Source organism: Mesoplodon bidens (genome assembly GCF_964165515.1).
Source record: "Mesoplodon bidens genome assembly, chromosome: 12".
NCBI lineage: Eukaryota > Metazoa > Chordata > Mammalia > Artiodactyla > Ziphiidae > Mesoplodon > Mesoplodon bidens.
The window spans coordinates 14,473,836-14,500,911 of NC_138168.1; the positions used below are offsets into that span (position 1 = coordinate 14,473,836).

Here is a 27,076-nt window from a genome sequence, read left to right on the forward strand (position 1 = left end):
GCATTAAAGTTTCTTCTTCTACAATCCACACCCTCGGCTACTGCTGTGCCCCCTCACCCCTCACAGATGGTTCTTGAGAGGGTTATCTGCACGCTCTCTTTGCTTGTCTGCCACTCTTCAACATACTGCACTTGATGTCTACCCTTATTATTCCACCAAAATGACCTTTGCCAAAGTCAGCAGTGACCCATAGCAACAATTTTGCTTGCTCATCTAGGGAGGCAGTGAGTTAGGGCTCTGGTGTTCCTTTTTCATTTCTCACCTTCTGCCCCTGTTTCCTCATCTACTGGGTGGGGATAATAACAGCAGAGAGTTGCTGGGAGGATTAAAAGAGGTAATTCATATGAAGATCATAGAAGAAAAATGGCTGAGCATAGTAAACGTTCAACAAATATTAGCTCCTGATATTGTGATCTCACTTGACTGCTAAGCACATTTTGAACTTTGAAACACTCCCTTTCTTCTCCTTGGCAACACATTGTACTGATTTTCCTTGCACTTCTCCAGATGCATCTTCTCTATGCTCTTCTTCTTCCAATACTCAACTTCTGAATGTTTAAGTTCCTCAGTTCACAGGCACAGGCCTTCTCCTACTTCCAACCCCTCTCCTTATGCAGTCTCGCCCACTCCAATTGCTATGTGCCGACCACCCCTCACTTGTAACTGCAGTACAGACTTTTTTTTTCTGAACTCCAGGCTCAGACCTCATTAGATGCCTCACACACACCTCAAACTCATGGTATAAACCCCTACCCAAATTTGTTCCTCTTCCAATGTACAATGGCCAGAATGTGACAGTTATCTCTTATCACCACCTTCTCTCTTACACCTACATCACTAAAATCAGTTGGTGCTATCTCCAAGTTATAGCTGAAATCTATCCACTTCTCTCCACCTCCAAGAAAATTACAAGCTGCAATCATCTCTTGCTTGACTACTGCAGAGCCTCCAAGTAGGCACCCTACAGCAAGACGTGACACATGAAGGGAGCTAAAGCAATTGGAACAAAGAAGTCAGAATGCACATTTCCTATGACAGTGTCATATACAGCCCATTGCTTTCAATGGAAAAACTAGCAGAATTAATAAAATTAGGAACTAGATTCAAGAAAAGAATTGGGTAAAGTGACTAGATACTTAATAGAGATACAAAAATCAAGAGCTTTCCCATATATCAGCAATACTCACAGACTTATGGCTGCTTTTTTTTTCTCACCCCCATACCCCTTCTTATAAATCCCATGCACTCTCTGTAAGTCAGCTGAGTTGGCTGTAGGGCTTTCCAGACTCAGGTGATGAAACCAGAGGTGAGTCAACTAGATTCTCTATACTCGGAATGTGGGTATGACACCTGGTGATGGCAGTGTGTTATTGGCATTATAATTGGGATTATGAAGGTGTGCAAGCTGGGGACAAGGCTGCCACTCTGGTGTGGCCATCTAATACTAAGCTTACCAATGAGCAAGCAGAGTCAAGATGTAACACAAGAGAACAGAGCGCTTTCACAGAAAAGAGAGATCATGTAGCCAGAGAAGAAAAGAGAGGATGCACAGGTGTCCTAGTTCCTGAGCCCACTCCTCTGAGGCTCAGCCACACTCTGCTCTATCCCAAAGCAATGTGTACAGTTAACATAAAACCAATTGGTAGTTATACCAACAGTAATACTGATATTTTGGAACTAGGAGAACTAAACTAAATTCATAAAGAAGACAAAAATAAAAGCAAACAGGGCTTCCCTGGTGGTGCAGTGGTTGGGAGTCTGCCTGCCAATGCAGGGGACGCGGGTTCGTGCCCCGGTCTGGGAAGATCCCACATGCCGCGGAGTGGCTGGGCCCGTGAGCCATAGCCGCTGAGCCTGCGCGTCCGGAGCCTGTGCTCCGCAACGGGAGAGGCCACAGCAGTGAGAGGCCCGTGTACCGCAAAATAAATAAATAAATTAAAAAATAAAAGCAAACAGTTTTTCAACACCTTACTCTATGCCAGGCACTGGTTTGGATCCTTTGATGACAACATCATTTAAGTTTGACACAAACCCAATAAAATCAGTATCATTATTCTCAGTGGAAGGATGAGGAAATCAAAGAGTGGGTAACCATCCAAATTTAAACATGTAGCAAGTAGCATTATAAGTGGGTAAAAGTATGTAAGAAAACATTTTAAGAGAAGAGTAATGAAACTGTGTTTCCAGTGCTAGATGTTAAAACGTATTATAAGAGCTAAAATAATTAAAATAATGTGGCAGCAATACAGTAATCAATAGACAGAATACATACCCCTAAAATAATCTTAGTATATAAGAATTAGTATATGATAAAGAAAGCATCATGAACAAACGTGTAAGGAAATTATTATCAGACACGGTTTTGAAGGAAATGTCAAGTTTCATCTTCATCTCGTAACAGTCATCAAAATACATTTAGGTGGAAGAAAGGGTTACAATGTGTAAAAGCAAAACTAGAAGAAAATGTGAGTGAACATTTAACTGATTTCTTAAAAGCACAGGACATCAAAATACAGAAGGAATTAAGGAAATCATTAAAGAAACACCAATTGTCAACAGAGAAATTTAGAATTTCTCTATATCAATTCACAGTAAACATTAAAGACAAACCTTAAGATGAAAATAATATTTATAATATATATGACAGAATTGTGTGTATAAATGTTTAATGTGATGTAGTTAAAGAAATACAAGAAATAAAGAAATAAAATTTTAAAGGGAAATAATGTTTATTGATTAAAAATTGTAAACATTTGAAAAACTTAATACTTAAAGCTAGTGAGGGTGGAATAAGGATGCAACCACTACTTATGAATGTGTAAACTGATTGAAAAAAACTTTGGAGAAAGTAATTTGAGTATAGGTATCAAGAATCTTAAAACTTTCAATACTCATCAATCCAATAATTCTACTTTCAGAAATCTAGTTTAAAGGAAGAACAAGAGATATATTTAAAGATGCTTATCAAAGTATGCTGAGTCTGCATTACATGTACTAGCTAAAACATTAAAAAAACATAAACAAAAACAAATAAGAAGGACTTAAATTTCCAACAAGGGAATGGTCAAATAAAATATTATATATCCATACAGTGAAATATTAAGCAATTATTAAAAATAATACTTTAAAAGACTAATATTCATGAAATAGTACAGCCCTTGATGGTTACTCTCCTCTTTTTCATGCCTCTTTTTTTTTGACATTTCACTTTTTCTATAACCACTTTTAAAAGATGTTGCAACATATTTGACATAACTTAGAGTTATTCACTGGCCCCGTAAAGAATGAAAAAAATGACACACAATCAGTGAAGACAAACATTAAGCCTCCAGCTTGGCTGTGGGATTACCATTACACTTCCCCACTGCCTGCTACCATGGCTAATTGAAAGTTGGCATGGTTGCTCCCATACCAATTGGCATTGGCCACAGATAAATTGCTGTGTATTTTGAAATCATGGTTATTATTCTACTCCATCTGTTCTCTTCATTTTTCAAGTCAACTGTCAAATTAAACAAGTAAGCCCTTCCTAAAAGTTGCAGAAGTGTTATATGTTACCAGGGTAAATGAAACAATTGTCCAACATGCTGATGTTCAGCAAATACTACAAGGGGAACCGAGAGAGAATTCACAGGAAGTGAGGTGACATGTCAACAGTTGTTTTAAAGTGATGATGGGAAAGTGCTATATTTATAATAACAGTATTTAACATTCTTGCATTCATTCTGAATGCTAAGCATAATTGCCAAGAAAGCTTTAATAGTGAAATCCTAAAAATACATTTCAACTCTGACCTGCTTTTCCCAGTTGTTCTGGTCTCAGTATTACTTTAGCTAAAATTAATAAGCACATGGGACTATGTAAAAGTACTAAGTCATTCCTTGGTTTAGCTATTTGACACCTTGTATCTCTCCCTTCCCATTCTAATTGAGAATTTCATCTTTCTATAATATTTTCCTATTACACATAAAGCATCTCTACCATTTCAGATCTGGAAATATCTTTTGACCCAGTCTCTGAGTCCCACTATGTAAATATAACTTTAATGATTACTATGCAAGTCATGGGAGAAGGAGAAGGGGAATGAAGTTGCTAAAACTATTCACCCTTTTTGCTCTGAAGTAGAGTTCAACTGTTATACTAAAATAAGGAAATTTGGACTTATGGGTAAGATGGCAGAAGAGTACGACGCGGAGATCACCTTCCTCCCCACGGATACACCAGAAATACAGCTACACGTGGAACAACTCCTACAGAACACCTACTGAACGCTGGCAGAAGACCCCAGACCTCCCAAAAGGCAAGAAACTCACCACATACCTGGGTAGGGCAAAGCGGAGAGATTCCCGCACAGAGGATCGGTGCCGAGCAGCACTCACCAGCCCGAGAGGCTTGTCTGCTCGCCTGGGAAGGCGGTGCTGGAAGCTGAGGCTCGGGCTTCGGTCAGAGTGCAGGGAGAGGACTAGGGCTGGCGGTGAGAACTCAGCCTGAAGGGGGCTAATGTGCCACAGCTAGCTGGGAGGGAGTCCGGGAAAACTCTGGAGCTGCCGAAGAGGCAAGAGACTTTTTCTTCCCTCTTGGTTTCCTGGTGCGCGAGGAGAGGGGATTAAGAGCGCTGCTTAAAGGAGCTCCACAGATGGGCACGAGTCGCGGCTGAAAGCGCGGAGCCCAGTGATGGGCGTGGGACGCTGGGGCTGCTGCTGCCGCCGCCAAGAAGCCTGTAGGCGAGGGCAGGTCACTGTCCACACCGCCCTTCCGGGAGCCTGTGCAGCCCGCCACTGCCGGGGTCCCGGGATCCAGGGGTGGCTTCCCTGGGAGAACGCACGGCACGCCTCGGGCTGGTGCAACGTCACGCCGAACTCTGCCTCGACAGGCTCGCTCCGGACACCGTGCCCCTCCCTCCCGGCCAGCCTGAGTGAGCCAGTGTCCCCGAAGAGGCTGCTCCTTTAACCCTGTCCTGTCTGAGTTAAGAACAGATGCCCTCCGGCGACCTACACGCAGAGGCGGGGCCCAATCCAAAGCTGAGACCCAGGAGCTGTGAGAACAAACAAGAGAAAGGGAGACCTCTCCCAGCAGCCTCAGAAGCAGCGGATTAAAGCTCCACAATCAACTTGATGTACCCTGCATCTGTGGAATACATGAATAGACAACAAATCATCCCAAATTGAGGAGCCAGGAGTCAGTGCTGTGCCTCTGAGGTGGGAGAGCCAACTTCAGGACACTGGTCCACAAGAGACCTCCCAGCTCCACATAATATCAAACGGCAAAAATCTTCCAGAGATCTCCATCTCAACACCAGCACCCAGCTTCACTCAACGACCAGCAAGCTACAGTGCTGGACACCCTATGCCAAACAAATAGCAAGACAGGAACACAACGCCACCCATTAGCAGAGAGGTGGCCTAAAATCATAAAAAGTCCGCAGACACCCCAAAACACACCACCAGACGTGGACCTGCCCACCAGAAAGACAAGATCCAGCCTCATCCACCAGAACACAGGCACTAGTCCCTCCACCAGGAAGCTTACACAACCCTCTAAACCAACCTTAGCCACTGGGGACAGACACCAAAAACAACGGGAACTACGAACCTGCAGCCTGCAAAAAGGAGACCCCAAACACAGTAACATAAGCAAAATGAGAAGACAGAAAAACACACAGCAGGTGAAGGAGCAAGATAAAAACCCACCAGACCTAACAAATGAAGAGGTAATAGGCAGTCTACCTGAAAAAGAATTCAGAATAATGATGGTAAAGATGATCCAAGATTCTATTACCAAGATCCAAAATCTTGGAAATAGAATAGACAAAATGCAAGAAACAGTTAACAAGGACCTAGAAGAACTAAAGATGAATCAAGCAATGATTAGAAACACAATAAATGAAATAAAAAATACTCTAGATGGGATCAATAGCAGAATAACTGAGGCAGAAGAACGGATAAGTGAGGTGGAAGATAAAATAGTGGAAATAACTGCTGCAGAGCAAAATAGAGAAAAAAGAATGAAAAGAACAGAGGACAGTCTCAGAGACCTCTGGGACAACATTAAACGCACCAACATTCGAATTATAGGGGTTCCAGAAGAAGAAGAGAAAAAGAAAGGGACTGAGAAAATATTTGAAGAGATTATAGTTGAAAACTTCCCTAATATGGGAAAGGAAATAGTTAATCAAGTCCAGGAGGCACAGAGAGTCCCATACAGAATAAATCCAAGGAGAAATACACCAAGACACATATTAATCAAACTGTCAAAAATTAAACACAAAGAAATCATATTAAAAGCAGCAAGGCAAAAACAACAAATAACACACGAGGGAATCCCCATCAGGATAACAGCTGATCTCTCAGCAGAAACTCTACAAGCCAGAAGGGAGTGGCAGGACATAATTAAAGTGATGAAGGAGAAAAACCTGCAACCAAGATTACTCTACCCAGCAAGGATCTCATTCAGATTTGATGGAGAAATTAAAACGTTTACAGACAAGCAAAAGCTGAGAGAGTTCAGCACCACCAAACCAGCTTTACAACAAATGCTAAAGGAACTTCTCTAGGCAAGAAACACAACAGAAGGAAAAGACCTACAATAACGAACCCAAAAAAATTAAGAAAATGGAAATAGGAACATACATATCGATAATTACCTTAAATGTAAATGGACTAAATGCTCCCACCAAAAGACACAGATTGGCTGAATGGATACAAAAACAAGACCCATATATATGCTGTCTACAAGAGACCCACTTCAGACCTAGAGACACATACAGACTGAAAGTAAGGGGATGGAAAAAGATATTCCATGCAAATGGAAACCAAAAGAAAGCTGGAGTAGCAATTCTCATATCAGACAAAATGGACTTTAAAATAAAGACTACTAGAAGAGACAAAGAAGGACACTACATAATGATCAAGGGATCGATCCAAGAAGAAGATATAACAATTGTAAATATTTATGCACCAAACATAGGAGCACCTCAATACATAAGGCAAATACTAACAGCCATAAAAGGGGAAATCGACAGTAACACAATCATAGTAGGGGACTTTAACACCCCACTTTCACCAATGGACAGATCATCCAAAATGAAAATAAATAAGGAAACACAAGCTTTAAATGATACATTAAACAAGATGGACTTAATTGATATTTATAGGACATTCCATCCAAAAACAACAGAATACACATTTTTCTCAAGTGCTCATGGAACATTCTCCAGGATAGATCATATCTTGGGTCACAAATCAAGCCTTGGTAAATTTAAGAAAATTGAAATTGTATCAAGTATCTTTTCCGACCACAATGCTATGAGACTAGATATCAATTACAGGAAAAGAGCTGTAAAAAATACAAACACATGGAGGCTAAACAATACACTACTTAATAACGAAGTGATCACTGAAGAAATCAAAGAGGAAATTAAAAAATACCTAGAAACAAATGACAATGGAGACACGACGACCCAAAACCTATGGGATGCAGCAAAAGCAGTTCTAAGAGGGAAGTTTATAGCAATACAATCCCACCTTAAGAAACAGGAAACATCTCGAATAAACAACCTAACCTTGCACCTAAAGCAATTAGAGAAAGAAGAACAAAAACATCCCAAAGTTAGCAGAAGGAAAGAAATTATAAAAATCAGATCAGAAATAAATGAAAAAGAAATGAAGGAAATGATAGCAAAGATCAATAAAACTAAAAGCTGGTTCTTTGAGAAGATAAACAAAATTGATAAACCATTAGCCAGATTCATCAAGAAAAAAAGGGAGAAGACTCAAATCAATAGAATTAGATATAAAAAGGAGAAGTAACAACTGACACTGCAGAAATACAAAAGATCATGAGAGATTACTACAAGCAACTCTATGCCAATAAAATGGACAACATGGAAGAAATGGACAAATTCTTAGAAATGCACAACCTGCCAAGACTGAATCAGGAAGAAATAGAAAATATGAACAGACCAATCACAAGCACTGAAATTGAAACTGTGATAAAAAATCTTCCAACAAACAAAAGCCCAGGACCAGGCGGCTTCACAGGCGAATTCTATCAAGCATTTAGAGAAGAGCTAACACCTATCCTTCTCAAACTCTTCCAAAATATAGCAGAGGGAGGAACACTCCCAAACTCATTCTACGAGGCCACCATCACCTTGATACCAAAACCAGACAAGGATGTCACAAAGAAAGAAAACTACAGGCCAATATCACTGATGAACAAAGATGCAAAAATCCTCAACAAAATACTAGCAAACAGAATCCAACAGCACATTAAAAGGATCATACACCATGATCAAGTGGGGTTTACTCCAGGAATGCAAGGATTCTTCAATATACGCAAATCAATCAATGTGATACACCATATTAACAAATTGAAGGAGAAAAACCATATGATCATCTCAATAGACGCAGAGAAAGCTTTCGACAAAATTCAACACCCATTTATGATAAAAACCCTGCAGAAAGTAGGCATAGAGGGAACTTTCCTCAACATAATAAAGGCCATATATGACAAACCCACAGCCAGCATCGTCCTCAATGGTGAAAAACTGAAACCATTTCCACTAAGATCAGGAACAAGACAAGGTTGCCCACTCTCACCACTCTTATTCAACATAGTTTTGGAAGTTTTAGCCACAGCAATCAGAGAAGAAAAGGAAATAAAAGGAATCCAAATTGGAAAAGAAGAAGTAAAGCTGTCTCTGTTTGCAGATGACATGATACTATACATAGAGAATCCTAAAGATGCTACCAGAAAACTACTAGAGTTAATCAATGAATTGGGTAAAGTAGCAGGATACAAAATTAATGCAAAGAAATCTCTGGCATTCCTATATACTAATGATGAAAAATCTGAAAGTGAAATCAAGGAAACACTTCCATTTACCATTGCAACAAAAAGAATAAAATATCTAGGAATAAACCTACCTAAGGAGACAAAAGACCTGTATGCAGAAAATTATAAGACACTGATGAAAGAAATTACAGATGATACAAATAGATGGAGAGATGTACCATGTTCTTGGATTGGAAGAATCAACATTGTGAAAATGACTCTACTACCCAAAGCAATCTACAGATTCAATGCAATCCCTATCAAACTACCACTGGCATTTTTCACAGAACTAGAACAAAAAATTTCACAATTTGTATGGAAACACAAAAGACCCCGAATAGCCAAAGCAATCTTGAGAACGAAAAATGGAGCTGGCGGAATCAGGCTCCCTGACTTCATACTATACTACAAAGCTACAGTAATCAAGACAGTATGGTACTGGCACAAAGACAGAAAGATAGATCAATGGAACAGGATAGAAAGCCCAGAGATAAACGCACGGACATATGGTCACCTTATCTTTGATAAAGGAGGCAGGAATGTACAGTGGAGAAAGGACAGTCTCTTCAATAAGTGGTGCTGGAAAAACTGGATAGGGACATGTAAAAGTATGAGATTAGATCACTCCCTAACACCATACACAAAAATAAGCTCAAAATGGATTAAAGACCTAAATGTAAGGCCAGACACTATCAAACTCTTAGAGGAAAACATAGGCAGAACACTCTATGACATAAATCATAGCAAGATCCTTCTGGACCCACCTCCTAGAGAAATGGAAATAAAGACAAAAATAAACACATGGGACCTAAGGAAACTTAAAAGCTTTTGCACAGCAAAGGAAACCATAAACAAGACCAAAAGACAACCCTCAGAATGGGAAAAAATATTTGCAAATGAAGCAACTGACAAAGGATTAATCTCCAAAATTTATAAGCAGCTCATGCAGCTCAATAACAAAAAACCAAACAACCCAATCCAAAAATGGGCAGAAGACCTAAATAGACATTTCTCCACAGAAGATATACAGACTGCCAACAAACACATGAAAGGATGCTCAACATCTTTACTCATTAGAGAAATGCAAATCAAAACTACAATGAGATATCATCTCACTCCAGCCAGAATGGCCATCATCAAAAAATCTAGAAACAATAAATGCTGGAGAGGGTGTGGAAAAAAGGGAACACTCTTGCACTGCTGGTGGGAATGTGAATTGGTACAGCCACTATGGAGAACGGTATGGAGGTTCCTTAAAAAACTACAAATAGAACTACCATATGACCCAGCAATCCCACTACTGGGCATACACCCTGAGAAAACCATAATTCAAAAAGAGACATGTACCAAAATGTTCATAGCAGCCCTATTTACAATAGCCTGGAGATGGAAACAACCTAAGTGTCCACCATCGGATGAATGGGTAAAGAAGATGTGGCACATATATACAATGGAATATCACTCAGCCATAAAAAGAAATGAAATTGAGTTATTTGTACTGAGGTAGATGGACCTAGAGTCTGTCATACAGAGTGAAGTAAGTCAGAAAGAGAAAGACAAATACTGTATGCTGACACATATATATGGAATTTAAGAAAAAAAAATGTCATGAAGAACATAGGGGTAAGACAGGAATAAAGACACAGACCTACTAGAGAATGGACTTGAGGATATGGGGAGGGGGAAGGGTAAGCTGTGACAAAGTGAAAGAGCGGCATGGACATATATACACTACCAAACGTAATGTAGATAGCTAGTGGGAAGCAGCCGCATAGCACAGGGAGATGAGCTCGGTGCTTTGTGACCGCCTGGAGGGGTGGGATAGGGAGGGTGGGAGGGTGACGCAAAAGGGAGGGGATATGGGAACATATGTATATGTATAACTGATTAAATTTGTTGAAAAAAAAAGAATTATAAAAGCAATACATGTTCATGGTAAAAAATTTGAAAAACAAAGTATTAAAATCTATGTTACCATTTAGAAAAAAAAAGGAAATTTTATCTCATTTGCATTCAATTTATTTAAAAAATGGCCCCATTTTTCACCCCTCTATGTAGCCATACCCCTTGCAATGCGACTCTGTCGCTATCAAGAGGTGACATCTGTTTTCCCACCCCTTGAATCAGGGCTGGGTTTGGGACTTGCTTTGGCCAACACAATGTGGCAGAGTTGATGGCATGCTGACTCTGAACCAGGGGCCTCAAGAGGCCTTATGTGCTTCTGCCTGCTCTCCTTGGCCCCCTGCCATTACCTTGAGAACAGGACCAGGATAATCGTTGGAGGACGGGAGACCATCTGAGTAGACATGCTGTCCATCAGAGCCCGACCTAGACCAGCCACCTTCAGCCAACCCACCAGCTGAGCACAGATACCCAGCAAACCTAGACAAGACCAGCTGGGAGCAAAGTCACTGAGCTAATAAGCCCAGTCTAAACTGCTAAAACACAGGAGAACAAGCTAGACAAATGAATGTGTTAAGCCACTGAAGTTTAGGGTGATTTGTTACACGCCAGTAGCTAACTAATATATCCTCTCATCTTTTGCTTACTTATTTAGAAGTAAAATTAGGAAGTAATACTAGGCAAATAAAAAATTAGACATAGTAATTATATCAAATCTATTTTCCTCAAAATATCAATATTTACATTTTGGCTGTTGGGGATATTAACATTTACTGAGCACCTCATAGTTACTAGGCACTTGTTTTACTCCTACAAAAATCCCATAAGTATGAATTATCTTTATCTTATAGAAAAGGAGAGTAAGGTAAAGACAGCAAGGAACATGTCCAGGTTCACACAGCTGGCATGGCAGAGCTGGATTAGAACACGGGACACAGGAATGTGAATCCATTTATCCTACGATAGGTCACCATCAGTTCCACAATGAACTGTTAAGTCTAGGCTCTCCCTGGAGTAGTTCTCCAGAAACTAGGAATGTGTGTTCCCTGCCAAACGACCAAGATGCTACCCCAGAAGGTTCTGAAGAATAATTTATGCATATTATATAGGCATACTCACTTAGGCTTTTTCTCATTCTCCAACAAAATTTTAAATGGCAAAAATACCACAGCTATGCCTTCAAATTCTCATCTCAAGTTCTATGTGCAATTACCATAACAACAATTGGATGGAAAATTGACTAATGAAAAGTGAAAATATCTTCCAGTGTAAAAGGTCTTGATTTATTTGAAGCCATAATTTTTGTTTCCAGTAGCAAATAATTACTATTGATTGCCTTATTGACTATAATCTCATGATATTTAATGCTAGAAGGCAAAAGGCTGCATATCATTCATAAAATCAACACTAAGCCTAAATGTATATTTTATTCTAGGATGGCCAATGAAAATTTGAGTTATGTCATCTGAAAATTAAGAAATACAAATGGTCAGATGCATGCCTTAATTATAAATAACCGAGATAGTTTTGGATTAGTAAAGCGTAATTGTACATAACCATACATTACAATAGACATTTTAATAATTATATTCATTTGAATATCACATTTTCTACAAAATTATATTACAGATTATTCTACCTTATATTGAGTAATACAATACAATAATACGTGGTTAAATAAATCAACTAAATAGGCATCAGTTAGATGTTTTTCCAGTGGATTCTGTCAGGTAAAGTATTTGCAACAGCTATAAAACCAGAGTAATAAATATTTAAATATAATTTTATGATTTAAATAAATATATGGCATTTCAGGACATAGACAACACTCTGGTAAGAAGACAATAAAAATCACAAGTCACTGGAAATTTATAGCAACCAGTTTTCCAAAGTTTTCAGAGATAAATTAAAGCAGGAATCATATGCATTTGTTAGTGTTATGGTTATGGTTATTGTTATTAGTTTAACTCAGGGTGAAAGAAAAGATCATTGATCAAGATGATGAAAGTAGGTAATGCCCGTAAGTCAGACACTGTTGAACCATGAACACTCTAGACTATAGAACACGTGAACTGTTGAACACTGCCCCCAACTCCTGGAGCCACATGGTTCATGACAGAAAGCAATTTGCTTGTTCTCTTTTCTTTTCATTAAACTTAAGAGATCTTGAAGAGTTCCCATATTATCTTAAATGTCATTCTTGAATGAACCAAAATGGACAAAGTTTTTGCTAGAAAGTGTCAGGAACACTGTGGCGAGAGTAACAGTTGCCACTGGATGCTTCTCTCTCACAACTAAATGATATGTTAACAGTAAAGCACAGCAGAATCAAGTTTAATGCTGAAGAAATTAGTTTTTGAACTTTAAGTCAGTTAGGGTTTGATTGACAACATACAAGAATGAGAATTTTAAAAGCAAACTAAATTACATGATCTGAAGCAATTACTTAAAATATTGAATTCTATTATGAAGCAGATGTTTACATTTGCTTTTCTATTTGCTCCTTTTCATAAATGCAACCGATTAATACTCCTATTTTCACAAAGATCTAAAGTAAAGATCTGGGCTCAGCGTTTAGGAATGATGATCACTTCATTGACTCCCTGCCAGATGGCCTTTTTCTAAAGTGATATTCAGAGCCTAGCTCTTGCATCTACCTTGGTTGTATAACAAGAGTTGGTTTGGCTATGTCATTACGAGGAAGGCTGACAGTGGGAATAACTGTCATCAAGAGTGGACTCTTCACCACCTCACACCAGTCAGAGTGGCCATCATTACAAAATCTACAAATAATAAATGCTGAAGAGGGTGTGGAGAAAAGGGAACCCTCCTACACTGTTGGTGGGAATGTAAATTGGTGCAGCCACTAGGGAAAACATAATGGAGGTTCCTCGAAAAATTAAACATAGAACTATCCTATGATCCAGCAATCCCACTCCTGGGCATATATCTGGACGAAACTATAATTCTAAAAGATACATGCACCCCTATGTTCACTGCAGCACTATTGACAATAGCCAGGACGTGGAAGCAACTTAAATGTCCATTGACAGATGAATGGATAAAGGAGATGTAGTACATATATACGGTGGAATACTACTCATTCATAAAAAAGGATGAAATAATGCCATTTGCAGCAACATGGATGGACCTAGAGATTATCATACTAAGTGAAGTAAGTCAGACAGAGAAAGACAAATATCACATATCACTTATATGTGGAATCTAAAATATGACAGAAATGAACTTATCTACAAAACAGAAACAGACTCACAAACATAGAGAAGAGACTTGTGGTTGCCAAGGTTGGGGAGAGGGATGGTGTGGGAGTTTGGGGTTAGCAAATGCAAACTATTATATATAGGATGGATAAGCAACAAGGTCCTACTGTAGAGCGCAGAGAACTATATTCAACATCCTGTAATAAACCATAATGGAAAAGAATATGAAAAAGATTGTATATATGTATAATTGAATCACTTTGCTATACAGCAAAAACTAACACAACATTGTAAATCGACTGTACTTCCATAAAATAATTTTTTTGAAAAAGAAGAGTGAACTCTTCATTTTGTTTACTGTTAGTAGTAGCCATATAACATCTACAGTAATACTGAAGGAACCTAAGGAAAATCCCCCAAAGAAGGGATGTTTAAGCTCACTCCTACAGAAACAGAGAAGTCAGAATATAGACCTCAGCTGGGGGCCTATTCCTCAGCCAGGATATAGACATCCCCTCTCCTGCCTCACAGGCTATGCTGTCAGGGATCCAGGGATCCTTGAATGATGCTCCAGCCAGTAACAGTCAGTGGGGTGAGGTCGTTCCTAAGATAAACCAGAACGTGGCAAACCTGAAGAGAGCTGTCCTCTGGGAGAGTCTTGCCAGCATCAGAAACTAATCTTGGAGAGAAAGAACCACCCCTTCAAATAATTTTTACTTTAGGACTGACTTGGCTGAACTGTGTTTGCTTAGGTAATGAGGCGTGAGTTTCTGCCCTGTTATAAGTTGCTATAGACAGACTCAGGAATATGCTTTCAAATGAGGTCCTCTACACTTGCTCAAGTTCCATGGGTTCTTTTCTGGACTGAGGGCAGCATCTTCAATACACTTGAGGAACCCCGTGATAGTCCAGCTTGGGATAAGCTGGCCTGAAAGCCAGCTTCTCTACGTGGTTTATACTGGATTATAGAAATATCACCTGAAAACCATCATATGGTATTTTCTCTTTGACAGTTGATAAACTTCCTTTTTTGGTCAGTAGCCATGTGGCTTTGGTAGATATGATATCTCTGAACAACAGCAATAATCCTGAATTATTTCATTTTGCAACTCGTGAATTTTGTCATTTATAACAGTCAAATTTTAAACACAGTAGAGGCCACATTAAGGTAATTGAAGAAGAAAGGTGAGCCTTATTTTCACTATATATTCAGTTTTCCACAAAGAATTGAAATTCAAATGAGATTGTCTTCATTCAGAAAACAAATTGTGCTGCAAGCAGTCCAAGAATCTCATTCTGGTGTCACACAGAAATGAGTGCCTCACATACTTTTCTTGTTTAATCTAGAAACAAAATGTTTCTAATCTAGAAATGAATACTTGGATATCAACTATTTATCTTATGGAAAAATATGTGTGGTCATGTATCATAATACATAGCATGTAACACTGAAGAAACTCAAACATCCCATATATGGTAAATAAAAATCAAAGCAGAACATATTTTTAACTTAAGTGTTGTTATGTGAATCTTACATTTGACTATAAACCATTTAAGTTGTAATTCTCATTCAAGACACTGTCTTTTCTACTTGGTGCTTTATTTCTTCCTGATAACTCAATCATATTCTCCATAAATATTTTCACTTCTTGGTGATAGGGACTATTTGAAGGCAACAGTTAACAGATATGAGGAATTAGAAGGGAAATCTTTGAAGCCAGATGTATTGAATGTTTTTCAATACCTCATAGCCTGTGAGAATCTATTTATTACTAAGCAATACCAACCATATATCTAAAATATCGAAATAGCCACTAAGATTTTAGTGAGATGGTGACTTTAAATTACAGAGAATATATCTGTTTTCCTTGATTATTCTTACTTGTTCCTACAGGTAAATTCCCATTAATAAAACAGGAATATGTAAAGCATTTATTTAAAGCCATGGTCTTGCAATGAATGACAGTTATTCTAAAGCAAAAATATTCAAAAGATTCCTAAGAAGGAGGATCCACTTAAAAAATAGTCATCACTCAATGGACTTCTCTTCATTTATATGATAATTATATGGCTATCCTTCCTTCCCCCTCACTGTTCTGTGAGGAAAAGTAATTAGCAAGTAGCTTACAACATGTGTAATTTGTCTTATAATTATAATAGACGCTCATTCCGTCTATAAATACTTACTGAAGAAGCAAATAACTGATAACTGCTCAGAAAACTCAACACAGGCCACACAGTCTAATTTGAGATTATCTCTTCCCCTTTCCAGCCTCCCTTCTGGCTGTCCAATTACATGGCAGTTTATGAAACAAAGGAATGGTGCTGTTTTTGTTCTATTTGAAAATAAAACTAGACATATGAAATGCAGAAGAATGCAAATGATTGTGTGAAGGGAAATTTTGGATGACTAAGACACTTCTACCCTCTACGCTTTGAGTACAAAGCTGTGAATGTGTGAAATGATTGCTTGAATGGAGGGGTTAACAGCTTCTCTCAGCTGCAACCTGCAGCCCTCTCCACATGGCTTTCTTTACCTCTGAGTCTGGTAACCAGTAACCTGGCAGGGTTTAAGGAGTTCCCTATAACCCAGTCTGGAATATTGCACAATCCTTACGGTTTTCCTAAATGTTGCCCCTGCCTTTTAAACATTCCCTTTATTCAACTCTTCCACACTATTCTATTTTGAATGTGCCATCCTTTTTCTGTTGGACCTTGACTATTGCAATTAGTTCTACTTATTTACTTCCTTAGGAAAAATTCCACTGATAAGCTAGGTGTACATATAAACAAAGCACTTATTTAGACTTGGACATTTCATGAGCACATCAATGATGTTATAGCACAAAAATATAATGCTTAATAAATGTTTGAATTATTTATGTATGTATTTATGTATAATTATTTATGTATTTAACTAGAAATATGTAGAAATAACTACCACCTAAGCAAGTGTAGAAAGATTTATGACAGTCATCGATATGGTAAGTCTACCTTAAGTGAAGCACATATTTTAAATTATTTCTATAAAATCATGGAATTGCTTTTATGGAAAGCACAAAAACAAGTTAAATATTCTAGTTCAAAATATTTTCAAGAACACAACTTATTTTTACAAATGAGTATGAAAAGTGATCTTTACCTTTCCACCAATTTCTCCTTTGCTACCTTCAAAACCTTGCTCTCCCTGTAGAAGAGGAATGTGATGTGTATAATAACAGGCACACTACTTTTAACACACGTAATAATAATAGTAATAGTTTCTAATATTGAAAAATCAACAATTGTATATATTAAAACCATTTCTAAAATGTAAGCTCGAAGCCAATATTAACTTATACAAAATTTAAACACTTCTAAACACTGAAGGAGTAATTTTCTAGGGTAAAACCTATAGCTTCACTACTTGCAACGCAACTTAATCTCCATAAACCGGAATTTCTGCAACCAAGGTACCTTTCTCATAGGTGTTCGGAGAACTGAATGCATCAAATAGCGTGCCTGGTGCAGACTCATTTAGCCATTACTGTTGTTATTACTACCACTATTTATTCCACCAGATGCAGTAGAAACATCCTTCTCAAGCTGACTTCCACGGAAGACCGTCCCAGAGAGAGGTGTGAGATTAACGAGGCCAGGGCTCAGGCTCAGGCTCTGACACCGGCGCCAGGCTCTTTCCCACCCAGATGGCCCGCCTCTCCAGCACAGAACAGGTGTGGGCTCTCACTCACCACGTTGATTCTGAGAGGTATAAACCCCCTGTTCTTCGAGTAAAACCTCTCTGATCTGACAAGCTTATTTTCCCACTTAACTCTGCACAGATATTTAGAGTACTGATGTTTCATTCATATGATCAACAAATATTCATTGAATGGCAAGTATACATCAGGCACTCACAACAGCCTAGCCGGCAAGGGAATGCTGGGGTTGGGTCATACCCACCCCTCCACCCACAGGAAGCGCTCAGTTAAACCGAGACGAGAGATGGAGGGTTTCTTATCTCCAGTTTTTATCTGCAGTGCTTCAAACAAGGTGACACTTAATGTAATTAAAATTTGTATGTAAGAAAAGGAATGCCTGCTTTTTACTATGTGTGTATTATACGTATACTCATACAGCCGATGACACATACACACACACCAGATTAAATCATTACTTCTGGGGCTTCTGGTGGTGCAGGGGTTACGAATCCACCTGCCAATGCAGGGGACACGGGTTCGAGCCCTGGCCAGGGAAGATCCCACATGCCGCGGAGCAACTAAGCCCATGCACCACAACTACTGAGCCTGCGCTCTAGAGCCTGTGCTCTGCAACGAGAGAAGTCACTGCAATGAGAAGCCCCCGCACCGCAATGAAGAGTAGCCCCCGCTCGCTGCAGCTAGAGAAAGCCCACGCGCAGCAACGAAGACCCAACGCAGCCCAAAATAAATAAATAAAATTTAAAATAATAATAATAATAATAATTACTTCTGCTTTATCTACCTTCAAAAAAGGTACAGGAAAGAAAGTAAGTTAGTATTTGGGTATATTTGCCACTGAATGTGTGGTCTATCTTTTTCCTACCATTTTTCCTAAAATATAGACTTTCACTTGATCTGTTAATTCAAGCTGACACAAAGCTGCTGAACACCGCAGTACATCGGCCACAATGCCAGCATGACGCAGCCACCATAAACAGCTGCTGGAAGGTCCAAAACTGTTTCCCAGAAGATAAATCTACACATCCCTTGGCTGGCAAGTCGACTCACAGATGCAGCACCCGCTGTATCAATGGGTTTTGTCTAGAACTGCTGTGAAGAAATGCAGAAGCTTGCCATTTCATCACTGCCAGTTCAATCTTAGTATCTTCATCAAGCAAGTAAAGAAAGATTTTTCAAAAGCTGTAACTATAAATACGTGCATATCTTTTTAATGGTAATTTTCAGCTACAGAGCAAAACCTAGATGCGATAGTAACTTCCGACTTCCTGTTGCTAAGATCTGTAAAACTTCTCCAGTGCATAGAAATGATATACGTGGCTTTGGTGGGCAGCTAATATTGCACCAATAATGCTCTCCCCTGTGGTGGGATTATCCGGGTTGTATCATGACAGCTGGCGCCACCTGAAGGGGCTCCCCATCCCTTCAGGAAACTGGAATAAACCAGTCTCTGTGTTTCCAATAATGCTGGTCACCTACAATCATATTTCTTCCCAGGAGGAAAAATCAGCCCATGGACAATAAAGGGGTGAAATGAAGTTTACCTTGGTACGGAGAAAGATTCTAGGCCCAGAAAGAAGCACCCTGGCCAGTGCAAACATCCCTACTGATTATGAATTTATCATTCTGAAAGAATTTTTTGAAGAGATTAGTTGTGGCATCTTTGTAATATTTAATGTTTTATATCACTGTAACCATCACGTTTAGCTCAATCTGGGAAATACAAAAAGGAAAAGAAGTAACCACACACTGTCAAAGGTAGTAAAGCCTGTTCCAGTCTTCATTTTAGACTCAACAGTGAAAACATTCCCAGAGCAGCTGTGCTCACTCCCCGGGCCCCCATGAAGCATGATTGTCCACTTCTCCGGAGAAGCATGTGGCTAAACCTCTCTGATAAAGCTCCCTCCTAAAGCAGGTCCTTTGAGAAGGGATTGCTTCCATGGGTTCCCTTTGGAAAGGAAGTTCAAGTGCTGGTTGACTCAGGGAATTCAATTTCATCAAACACATTTTCTAAATCTTCACTATATTATGTGCGCATTCAACTTTCAAGATGTTAAAGTTCTTAACTAATATGAAACATTAAAAATCTCTTTACCTTTTGACCAGGTAAGCCTGGAGCTCCATGTAAACCATTTTCGCCCTAAAAGAAATACACAGAATAAATTTTGTTAGCCACAAAAAACAAGTGAATAAAGAAATTTTTGTGTTTTTTAACAACTTGTTCTAGGCTGGGAGGAAAGGCAGCCTAATGCTGAACGTGTATCAAGTACAGGGGGCTTCGAACCCATCCCTCATCTCCCAACTCCAGGACTGGTACTTGCATTCAGAAAATAAGAAAATAGAGACCCTGAGCGGTTCGGTAGCATGCTCAAGGTCACCAGCTAGGAGCATCACCTAAGATTTCAATGGAGGTCTCTCAGCCTGCACAGCCCATGCTTTCCCATGTGCTACTTAGTGCCCTTTATTTTATTTTCTCTCTTTTAAACCTCTGGGCATAATATTAAAGTCTGACACAGGCTGTCTATGGGCCAGGCACTGTTCTCACAACAAATCTATCAGGTAGATACAACTATTATGACCATCTTCTTACAGATGATTACACAATCAGGATATACACCTGGAATTCAAGTTCACCTACTTCATCTCTGCGCACCTAATCACCCACCTGCACTGTTTCATGGAAAAGATTTCATTCTGGCTTGTAAGTAACCTCTTATCTAAAAACTAAATATATATATATATATGTATATATATATATACATATATATATATATTTATTTATTTAAAATATTTTTATCTATATAAAGCATATCTACTTTCTTTCTCATTCCCGTTGATTGCCTTATCAGTTTTGAAGACGTGCCCAATGCCGTTCTACGTGAAACAGTTACTTGGGAGAATTTTGAGTTCTTTCCATCCACCTGGTTCCTGTGTTGGGTACAAAGGTTTTCAGCAGATGCCTATCAGTTTCCATTACTGGAATTCATGGGCCATCTCTTTGACAAGTCTGGTTTGCAAATGGCACACAAGCTAGAACAAGATACTCCTGGGAGGATGTGCACATTCCCAGTGGAGCCTCAGGAATTCTGCTGCTTCAAGAATGTGACTTGGGCTCCCAAATTTCCAGGTTTAGAAAGCTCAAAATAAACTAACAATTCTACTGACCTGCTTTATTCCTAGCAAACATCTATGAAACAACAGTTTGTTTTTAAAGTATTATCTAAAATGAAGTTAGATACCACTTCTTAGAGATTTTAAAATAAAATTCAAATATATGAAGAAAAAATCGTATCTTCAAATTTTTTTTTTTTTTTTTTTTTTTTTCTTTTTGCGGTATGTGGGCCTCTCACTGTTGTGGCCTCTCCCGTTGCGGAGCACAGGCTCCGGACGCGCAGGCCCAGAGGCCATGGCTCACGGGCCCAGCCGCTCCGCGGCATATGGGATCCTCCCAGACCGGGGCACGAACCCGTATCCCCTGCATCGGCAGGCGGACTCTCAACCACTGCGCCACCAGGGAGGCCCTTCAAATTTTAAAATAGAAATAATATGTTCTGTTTAAGCCTAAAGAGATCATTATCGTTTCATCAATTAATACATTTTTGGAAAGGCTTAGTCATTCTTGCCAGCAGTGTACTGCTATATACACAACATATTTTAAAGACTAAGGCTTCTCTTTAACTAGATTAAATTATCTGTGCTACACAGTGTAACTGTTACCATCACAGAATATACTAAACACTAAAAGCAAAACTTTGTGGCCAAGTGTTGAGGCATCAATAAAATACAATGTACTTATCTATGTAATAAATATATTTCTATCATTTAAAAAGTTGTTATAGTTCTAGACCTGAGGCATCCCACAAATATATTAGAAACTTCCCATTTCACTTAATAAAGGGATAGTCAAAGCACATGAAGTTTTTGACACCAGGGAACACTCTATGGAAACTGAGCTGTTACTCGTCACAGAAGCATGTCCACTTGTCCATGAGGAGCAGAATCATTTTCATTGGTTGGTCCAATATAATGTTTTACATCATATTACAAGTTACACACGATAACAAGATATGGTTTGTAATCCGGTAAGGTACATTGACACAGTCTACACTGTCAAAAATACTTTTTGGAAAAAAGAAAGCAATGTCAGTAGCTCCTTCCCTTTTTCTTTGCTCACAGCTCACTCCTATGTGTCATGTGCTCCAAAGACTGGCACCTAAAGGGCCACCTCTGGCACATGTCAGGTTAGGGTCACACCCAGATGCACTGTCAACTGGGTACCATTATTCCTTGACAGGAAGAATGTTCCTCTCTTTAACGGACACTGGTTTTAGGATTGTTGCAATTAAAATGTTTTCCTATAGCCAGTGTTAATTGGTCTCTGCTCTTTCCTGACCCAAAATTTGTTTTGTAAACATAATTCTAAGCTCCATGATAGCCCAATGGACACCACTGATTACTCTTCCAGGAAATGAGTTGGCTTCACGTGACACAACAACATATGAAAGGTTTTGAGATACTGAGAAACTTTTGAAGCTTAAAGTCTGTAACTTTGGTATTCAGAAAACAATTTATTTTCATCTCACAGATTTTCTCAAAGTTACCAGAGATGTCTGACATAGAAACTTATAATCATGTAAAGTCATTTGTCATTTTTCCAGTCCCTGAGGGATAACTTAGCACATTCGTTTCTGACTATATCTCAAACAAAACAAAACAAAACAAAACAAACTACTAAGTAGCATAACAACTAATGAAGAAAATAGGCTTAAAGAGCAAAATTTTGATTAACAGACTATGCTTCTCCCGTCAAGACTTTATCTAAAACCTAATTTATGTCAACAGAATGAGCCCTTCTTTACTCTGAATCACAGTTTCAAAGTTCTGGTGCCCATGCAGCTTGGGGTCAAATTGAATTCTATCCAACAAATAAATGCCTGCCTAAAATTACTGGATGAGCAGACATTAGCTGTTTTTTTTCTAAACTCTTGCTGTCCCTCGGTGCTCCCGGTTTCAGCACAGGAGGAAATAAGAAGCTTCTTTTCTGGCTTCCCATCAATACTTTAGCCCATTATTGAAAGAAAATTATAACCAATGTTTCCTGTATCTACTATAACTTTCAAAATTTGTTTCTCTGGCATATACTTTCTATTACAGGTTTTTCCATCAAAGGGCCTGCGTCCCTTTCGTATTACAAATTCAGGCTCCAGATGGGCAATGTGTGAATACGTGTAATATAAAGCAGGGCAAAATCTAACATTGCTGCTGATAGCATCGATGCCCTGTTATTAGTGTAATACAGAGCGTGTCTTCAAATTCACAGAGCAACTCTAAAAAACCCTTTCCAGAATTCAAAGTAACCTCTTTGGAAAGCTTTTGGAAAAAAACTTAGGTGTGATTTAGGAGCGGCTGGGGGCTTTCTGAAAAGCTTATCAAAGGATTTCATTTTACCTCCTTTTTATCACTGCTCATTTCCCGGAAGTAAACACAGCTAGGCACACAAGATAAATTATTAGTTTTCCTGATTTCTTTGACACTGGAATCAATGTCTTTTCTTATGCAGGAAATACATGCTGTCTGAAAGGCATTTAATAAAGAATCACACTCCCTAGGGCTGTAGTTTGCAAACCTAGTACCAATGAGACCAAGCAAAGAAAGGCAGATTAAGCAGGTAAATGAAAATTCCCTTATAACTAGACCTAAGCCTGGAAAATAGAAAGTTATATACTATGCTTTGGTGATATTTTTCTTTAAAAAGTTAGGCATTCAGACTTTGATTAAAAAGTCTGAGATCCTGCAGATGTAGAGAATGGACTTGAGGACACGGGGAAGGGGAAGGGTGAGCTGGGACGAAGGGAGAGAGTGGCATGGACATATACACACTACCAAATGTAAAATAGATAGCTAGTGGGAAGCAGCCACATAGCACAGGGAGATCAGCTCCGTGCTTTGTGACCACCTAGAGGGGTGGGATAGGGAGGGTGGGAGGGAGATGCAAGAGGGAGGAGATATGGGGATATGTGTATATGCATAGCTGATTCACTGTGTTATACAGTAGAAACTAACACACCACTGTAAAACAATTATACTCCAATAAAGATATTTTAAAAAAGTCTGAGATCCTATTTATAATACTGTTTCCATATTTAAAAATGCGATTTGACCTATCATTTTACTTAGAGCAAGTTTCCCAGGAACACAATCTTCTGTTTGAATTTACTGTACACTTGGAAGTATATCAATATTTTCCCACTAATTAATTCATATTCATTAAGAGTAAATTTACTTAAATTGAGTTTTGAGTGAAATAGCTGGAACAAATATCTGAAGTGGAATGCCAGAATCCTAGCATGAAAACCAATAAAGGAAGCAGCCAAAAGTAAATCTGATTATGATTTTGTGTTTCACTAACTTGACCTCTATAATTCCGACAACAGTCATGCTGTCCTCAGGCCATAATCTTTCGGGATTTAATTTTTCTATGGTTCTAAATTCCTGCCACTCAACTAACTATTTCAGGAAATAAAACATATACCGCCTATATTTTTTCCAATATCCCGTCCACTCAGAGTCCTTTTATTTCAGGGAAGAGTATGTTTTCCTTCCATATTCTGGGACTTCATTCCAAGAAATAAATTGTTAAGTAGAAAATCTAGGTACTTCATAAGGTTTAAAACTTCAAACTTTTTGAATTCTTTGTATTTGTTGGATCCTTCATTCAGCTAACACATGGGGATATATTATCACATGAATGTTCAGAATAAGGCAAATTTAAAACATTCTTAAACAAAAACAAATGAGACCCTATTACTGCTTATTCTTATGGTCATTTCAAAGAAGAGAAAGCCAGCCCACCATCGGTAATACACGGTCAATACATGTTTTAATCATAGTAATATAAATGTGGGGAGTTAGTAGCAGCTGAACCCAACATCTGCTTTCTCAAAAACTATTAACCTGAGTGTATCTGTGTGCACACAAGTACACGCAAAGGCACACACCTAGAAAACAACCGGGGTGGGTATTCTTAAATACAGGGACAGGTGCAAATTTATACATTTGTATCCACCAGCTCCATCAAAGAATCTGCTAAGGCACTGACCCTATTGAACGCTTCTTAAAGTCAGGCTAGTTTGCTGTTTAATTTGCATTGTGGAGAGCAAAACAAAACAATTTGATATATGGATATTCAAACAATGCCTTCTGAATCCAAGTTAACCTTTCCCAAATTTCTGCCCATTGGTCTTATTTCACACAGGACAAACATCATATGGGACTTATACATGACATCCCTTTGTGTCACCATCAAGCCTATTCAGTAATCCAATCATTTTTCAAATGATAGTTTGGAGTCCCTTAATATTACAGTAACTGTTCCGTGGGCACACACTGTCCTTTAAAATGTGGCACTGAGAATTCATCGCATCACTCCAGATATGGTCTCAACCACACAGAGATGAGGACTGGCATACACACACATACACACACACACCTTGTGCTGGATACTATACAATACCTGCATTACTACAACTTGCTTTTTTAAAGCTAAATTGCTTGTGCATACACTGAACTTGTAGTCAACTAAAACCATTAAGTTTTCCTTTCAAAGAGGATATTTTTACAATCCTTTTTCAAATTACTGGAGTGAAAATTACGCTGAGTTAGTCAAATAAAAAACAAGTAATTTTGAAATGGTTTGGGGACGTAAACGTTTCTTTCCACTTACAGCAAAGTTAGGGAATTGAGCCTTGGCCAATGTTGTAAGACCCCATTACAAAATCTACGCTCCTATGTCATCAGTACGGTTTTCTTCAAGTGGATCTGTTAAGAATGAGTGTGTGGGCTCTTCATTTTCTTGTGAGACTAGCTGGAAGGCAGTCTTTAAGTAAACTTGAAGCTTCACAAAAGTACCAGGGAAACAGAAGACATTTAGTGTAAATCATCCACTGAACTATCTAGAGTGGAGTAACTGACATCTGAATCAAGTATTCTAACACGAGATAATTGAAGATATAAAGAGAAGGACAGTGTCATCAGTAAGCTCCTACTTGGAGGCAGTGAGACACCAGTAACTGCAAACTATTTCTGGTCCGAAGTAGTCCTTCTGCTGAGTAATTTAGAGCTCTATTCTGTATCAATTACTTCTACTGGAGCTTCAATGCACTGAAGGCATTGGTTACTTATCTTTAGACCTGAGATAAATGGCTGTGAAGGTCTGGAGGAAGAACATGCCTTAGCAACATTGTAAGAAAGTCAGGAGATTTCCAAACCTAGTACGGAGGACAAGGCAGCAAAATCACCTAGAGATTTATGCTGGAGAGAGGAGGGAGAGCATGTTGTCTCCAAGGGAAATGGGAAGCCAGTTCTGGGGCTGCACACTCTTCCCTCTATTTCTGCGTCACCCCCGGAAGCACCCGTCAGCTTCACCAGACACGGGAGAGTCTCTGGCCCTCCTATTCCCTGAAGTGAGCTTCTGCAGACAGTACAGGAGATTTGGACCGAAGCCTCGCGGCTTTGGGGGCCTTTCCAATCCTCCCTCGGCATGGTTTTCTAACAGCTCAACAAACATTATGCAGAACCAAGGAGGTGCCACGCGCTGGGACAGGTACTGGGGTGACAGGTGTGAGAGGGATCCCCAGCCCGTGTTCTCCAGGAGGTCACAGTGGGGACCAGGACACACAGACTATGTGGGTAATGTAAACAAAGTGCTACATGAGCAGAGTGCAGGGCTGCTAAGTCTGCCTGGTGGCCAAGGAGAGTTCATGAAATAGATGCAATTTTTCTTCAGCTGTGAAGTCAGTGATCTGTGAAAATGCAGTGATGGTGGGAGGAAAGAAAGATACTGACTGTGGTCATCCTCTCGAATCTTCTTCTCTTACCCAACAAGTTCATGCATGACCTTCCACAGGCTATGACAACCCTGACTAGGCTGCAAAAAGCTCCTTTGGACATAGCCACATTAAGAAAATTCTATTATCTGAACTTGTAGACGTCTATATAAAATAACAATTACACTTCTAAATTCCCTATTGAGTATCTCAGTAATCTATACCAGAAATAAAATAATTAGGACAAAACTATAAATAGAAAAGATACACGCACCCATATTTTCATAGCAGCACTATTCACAATAGCGCTAAGGCATGGAAGCAACCTAGATGTGCATCAACAGATGAATGGATAAAGAAGATGTGGTATGTGTGTGTGTGTATACACACACACACACACACACACTGGAATATTACTTAGCCATAAAAGAGAATGAAATAATGCCATTTGCAGCAACATGGATGGACCTAGAGATTATCATACTAAGTGAAGTAAGTCATAAAGAGAAAGATAAATATCACATAATATCACTTATATGTGGAATCTAAAAAAATGATGCCAATGAATTTATATGCAAAACAGACATAGATCCAC

At 39.0% G+C, this 27,076-nt stretch overlaps 1 protein-coding gene across 1 annotated transcript in view; it reads right to left on the reverse strand.

The window, feature by feature from the left end:
• Positions 1-27,076, reverse strand: part of COL19A1 (collagen type XIX alpha 1 chain) — a gene marked incomplete at both ends in the record, with an annotated part of 357,838 nt that overhangs the window by 255,800 nt on the left and 74,962 nt on the right. Inside the window, 2 exons of the mRNA XM_081251264.1 lie at positions 17,101-17,145; positions 19,752-19,796. Of these exons, the coding sequence (XP_081107390.1) occupies positions 17,101-17,145; positions 19,752-19,796 (90 nt within the window). The remainder of the gene's footprint in view (positions 1-17,100; positions 17,146-19,751; positions 19,797-27,076) is intronic.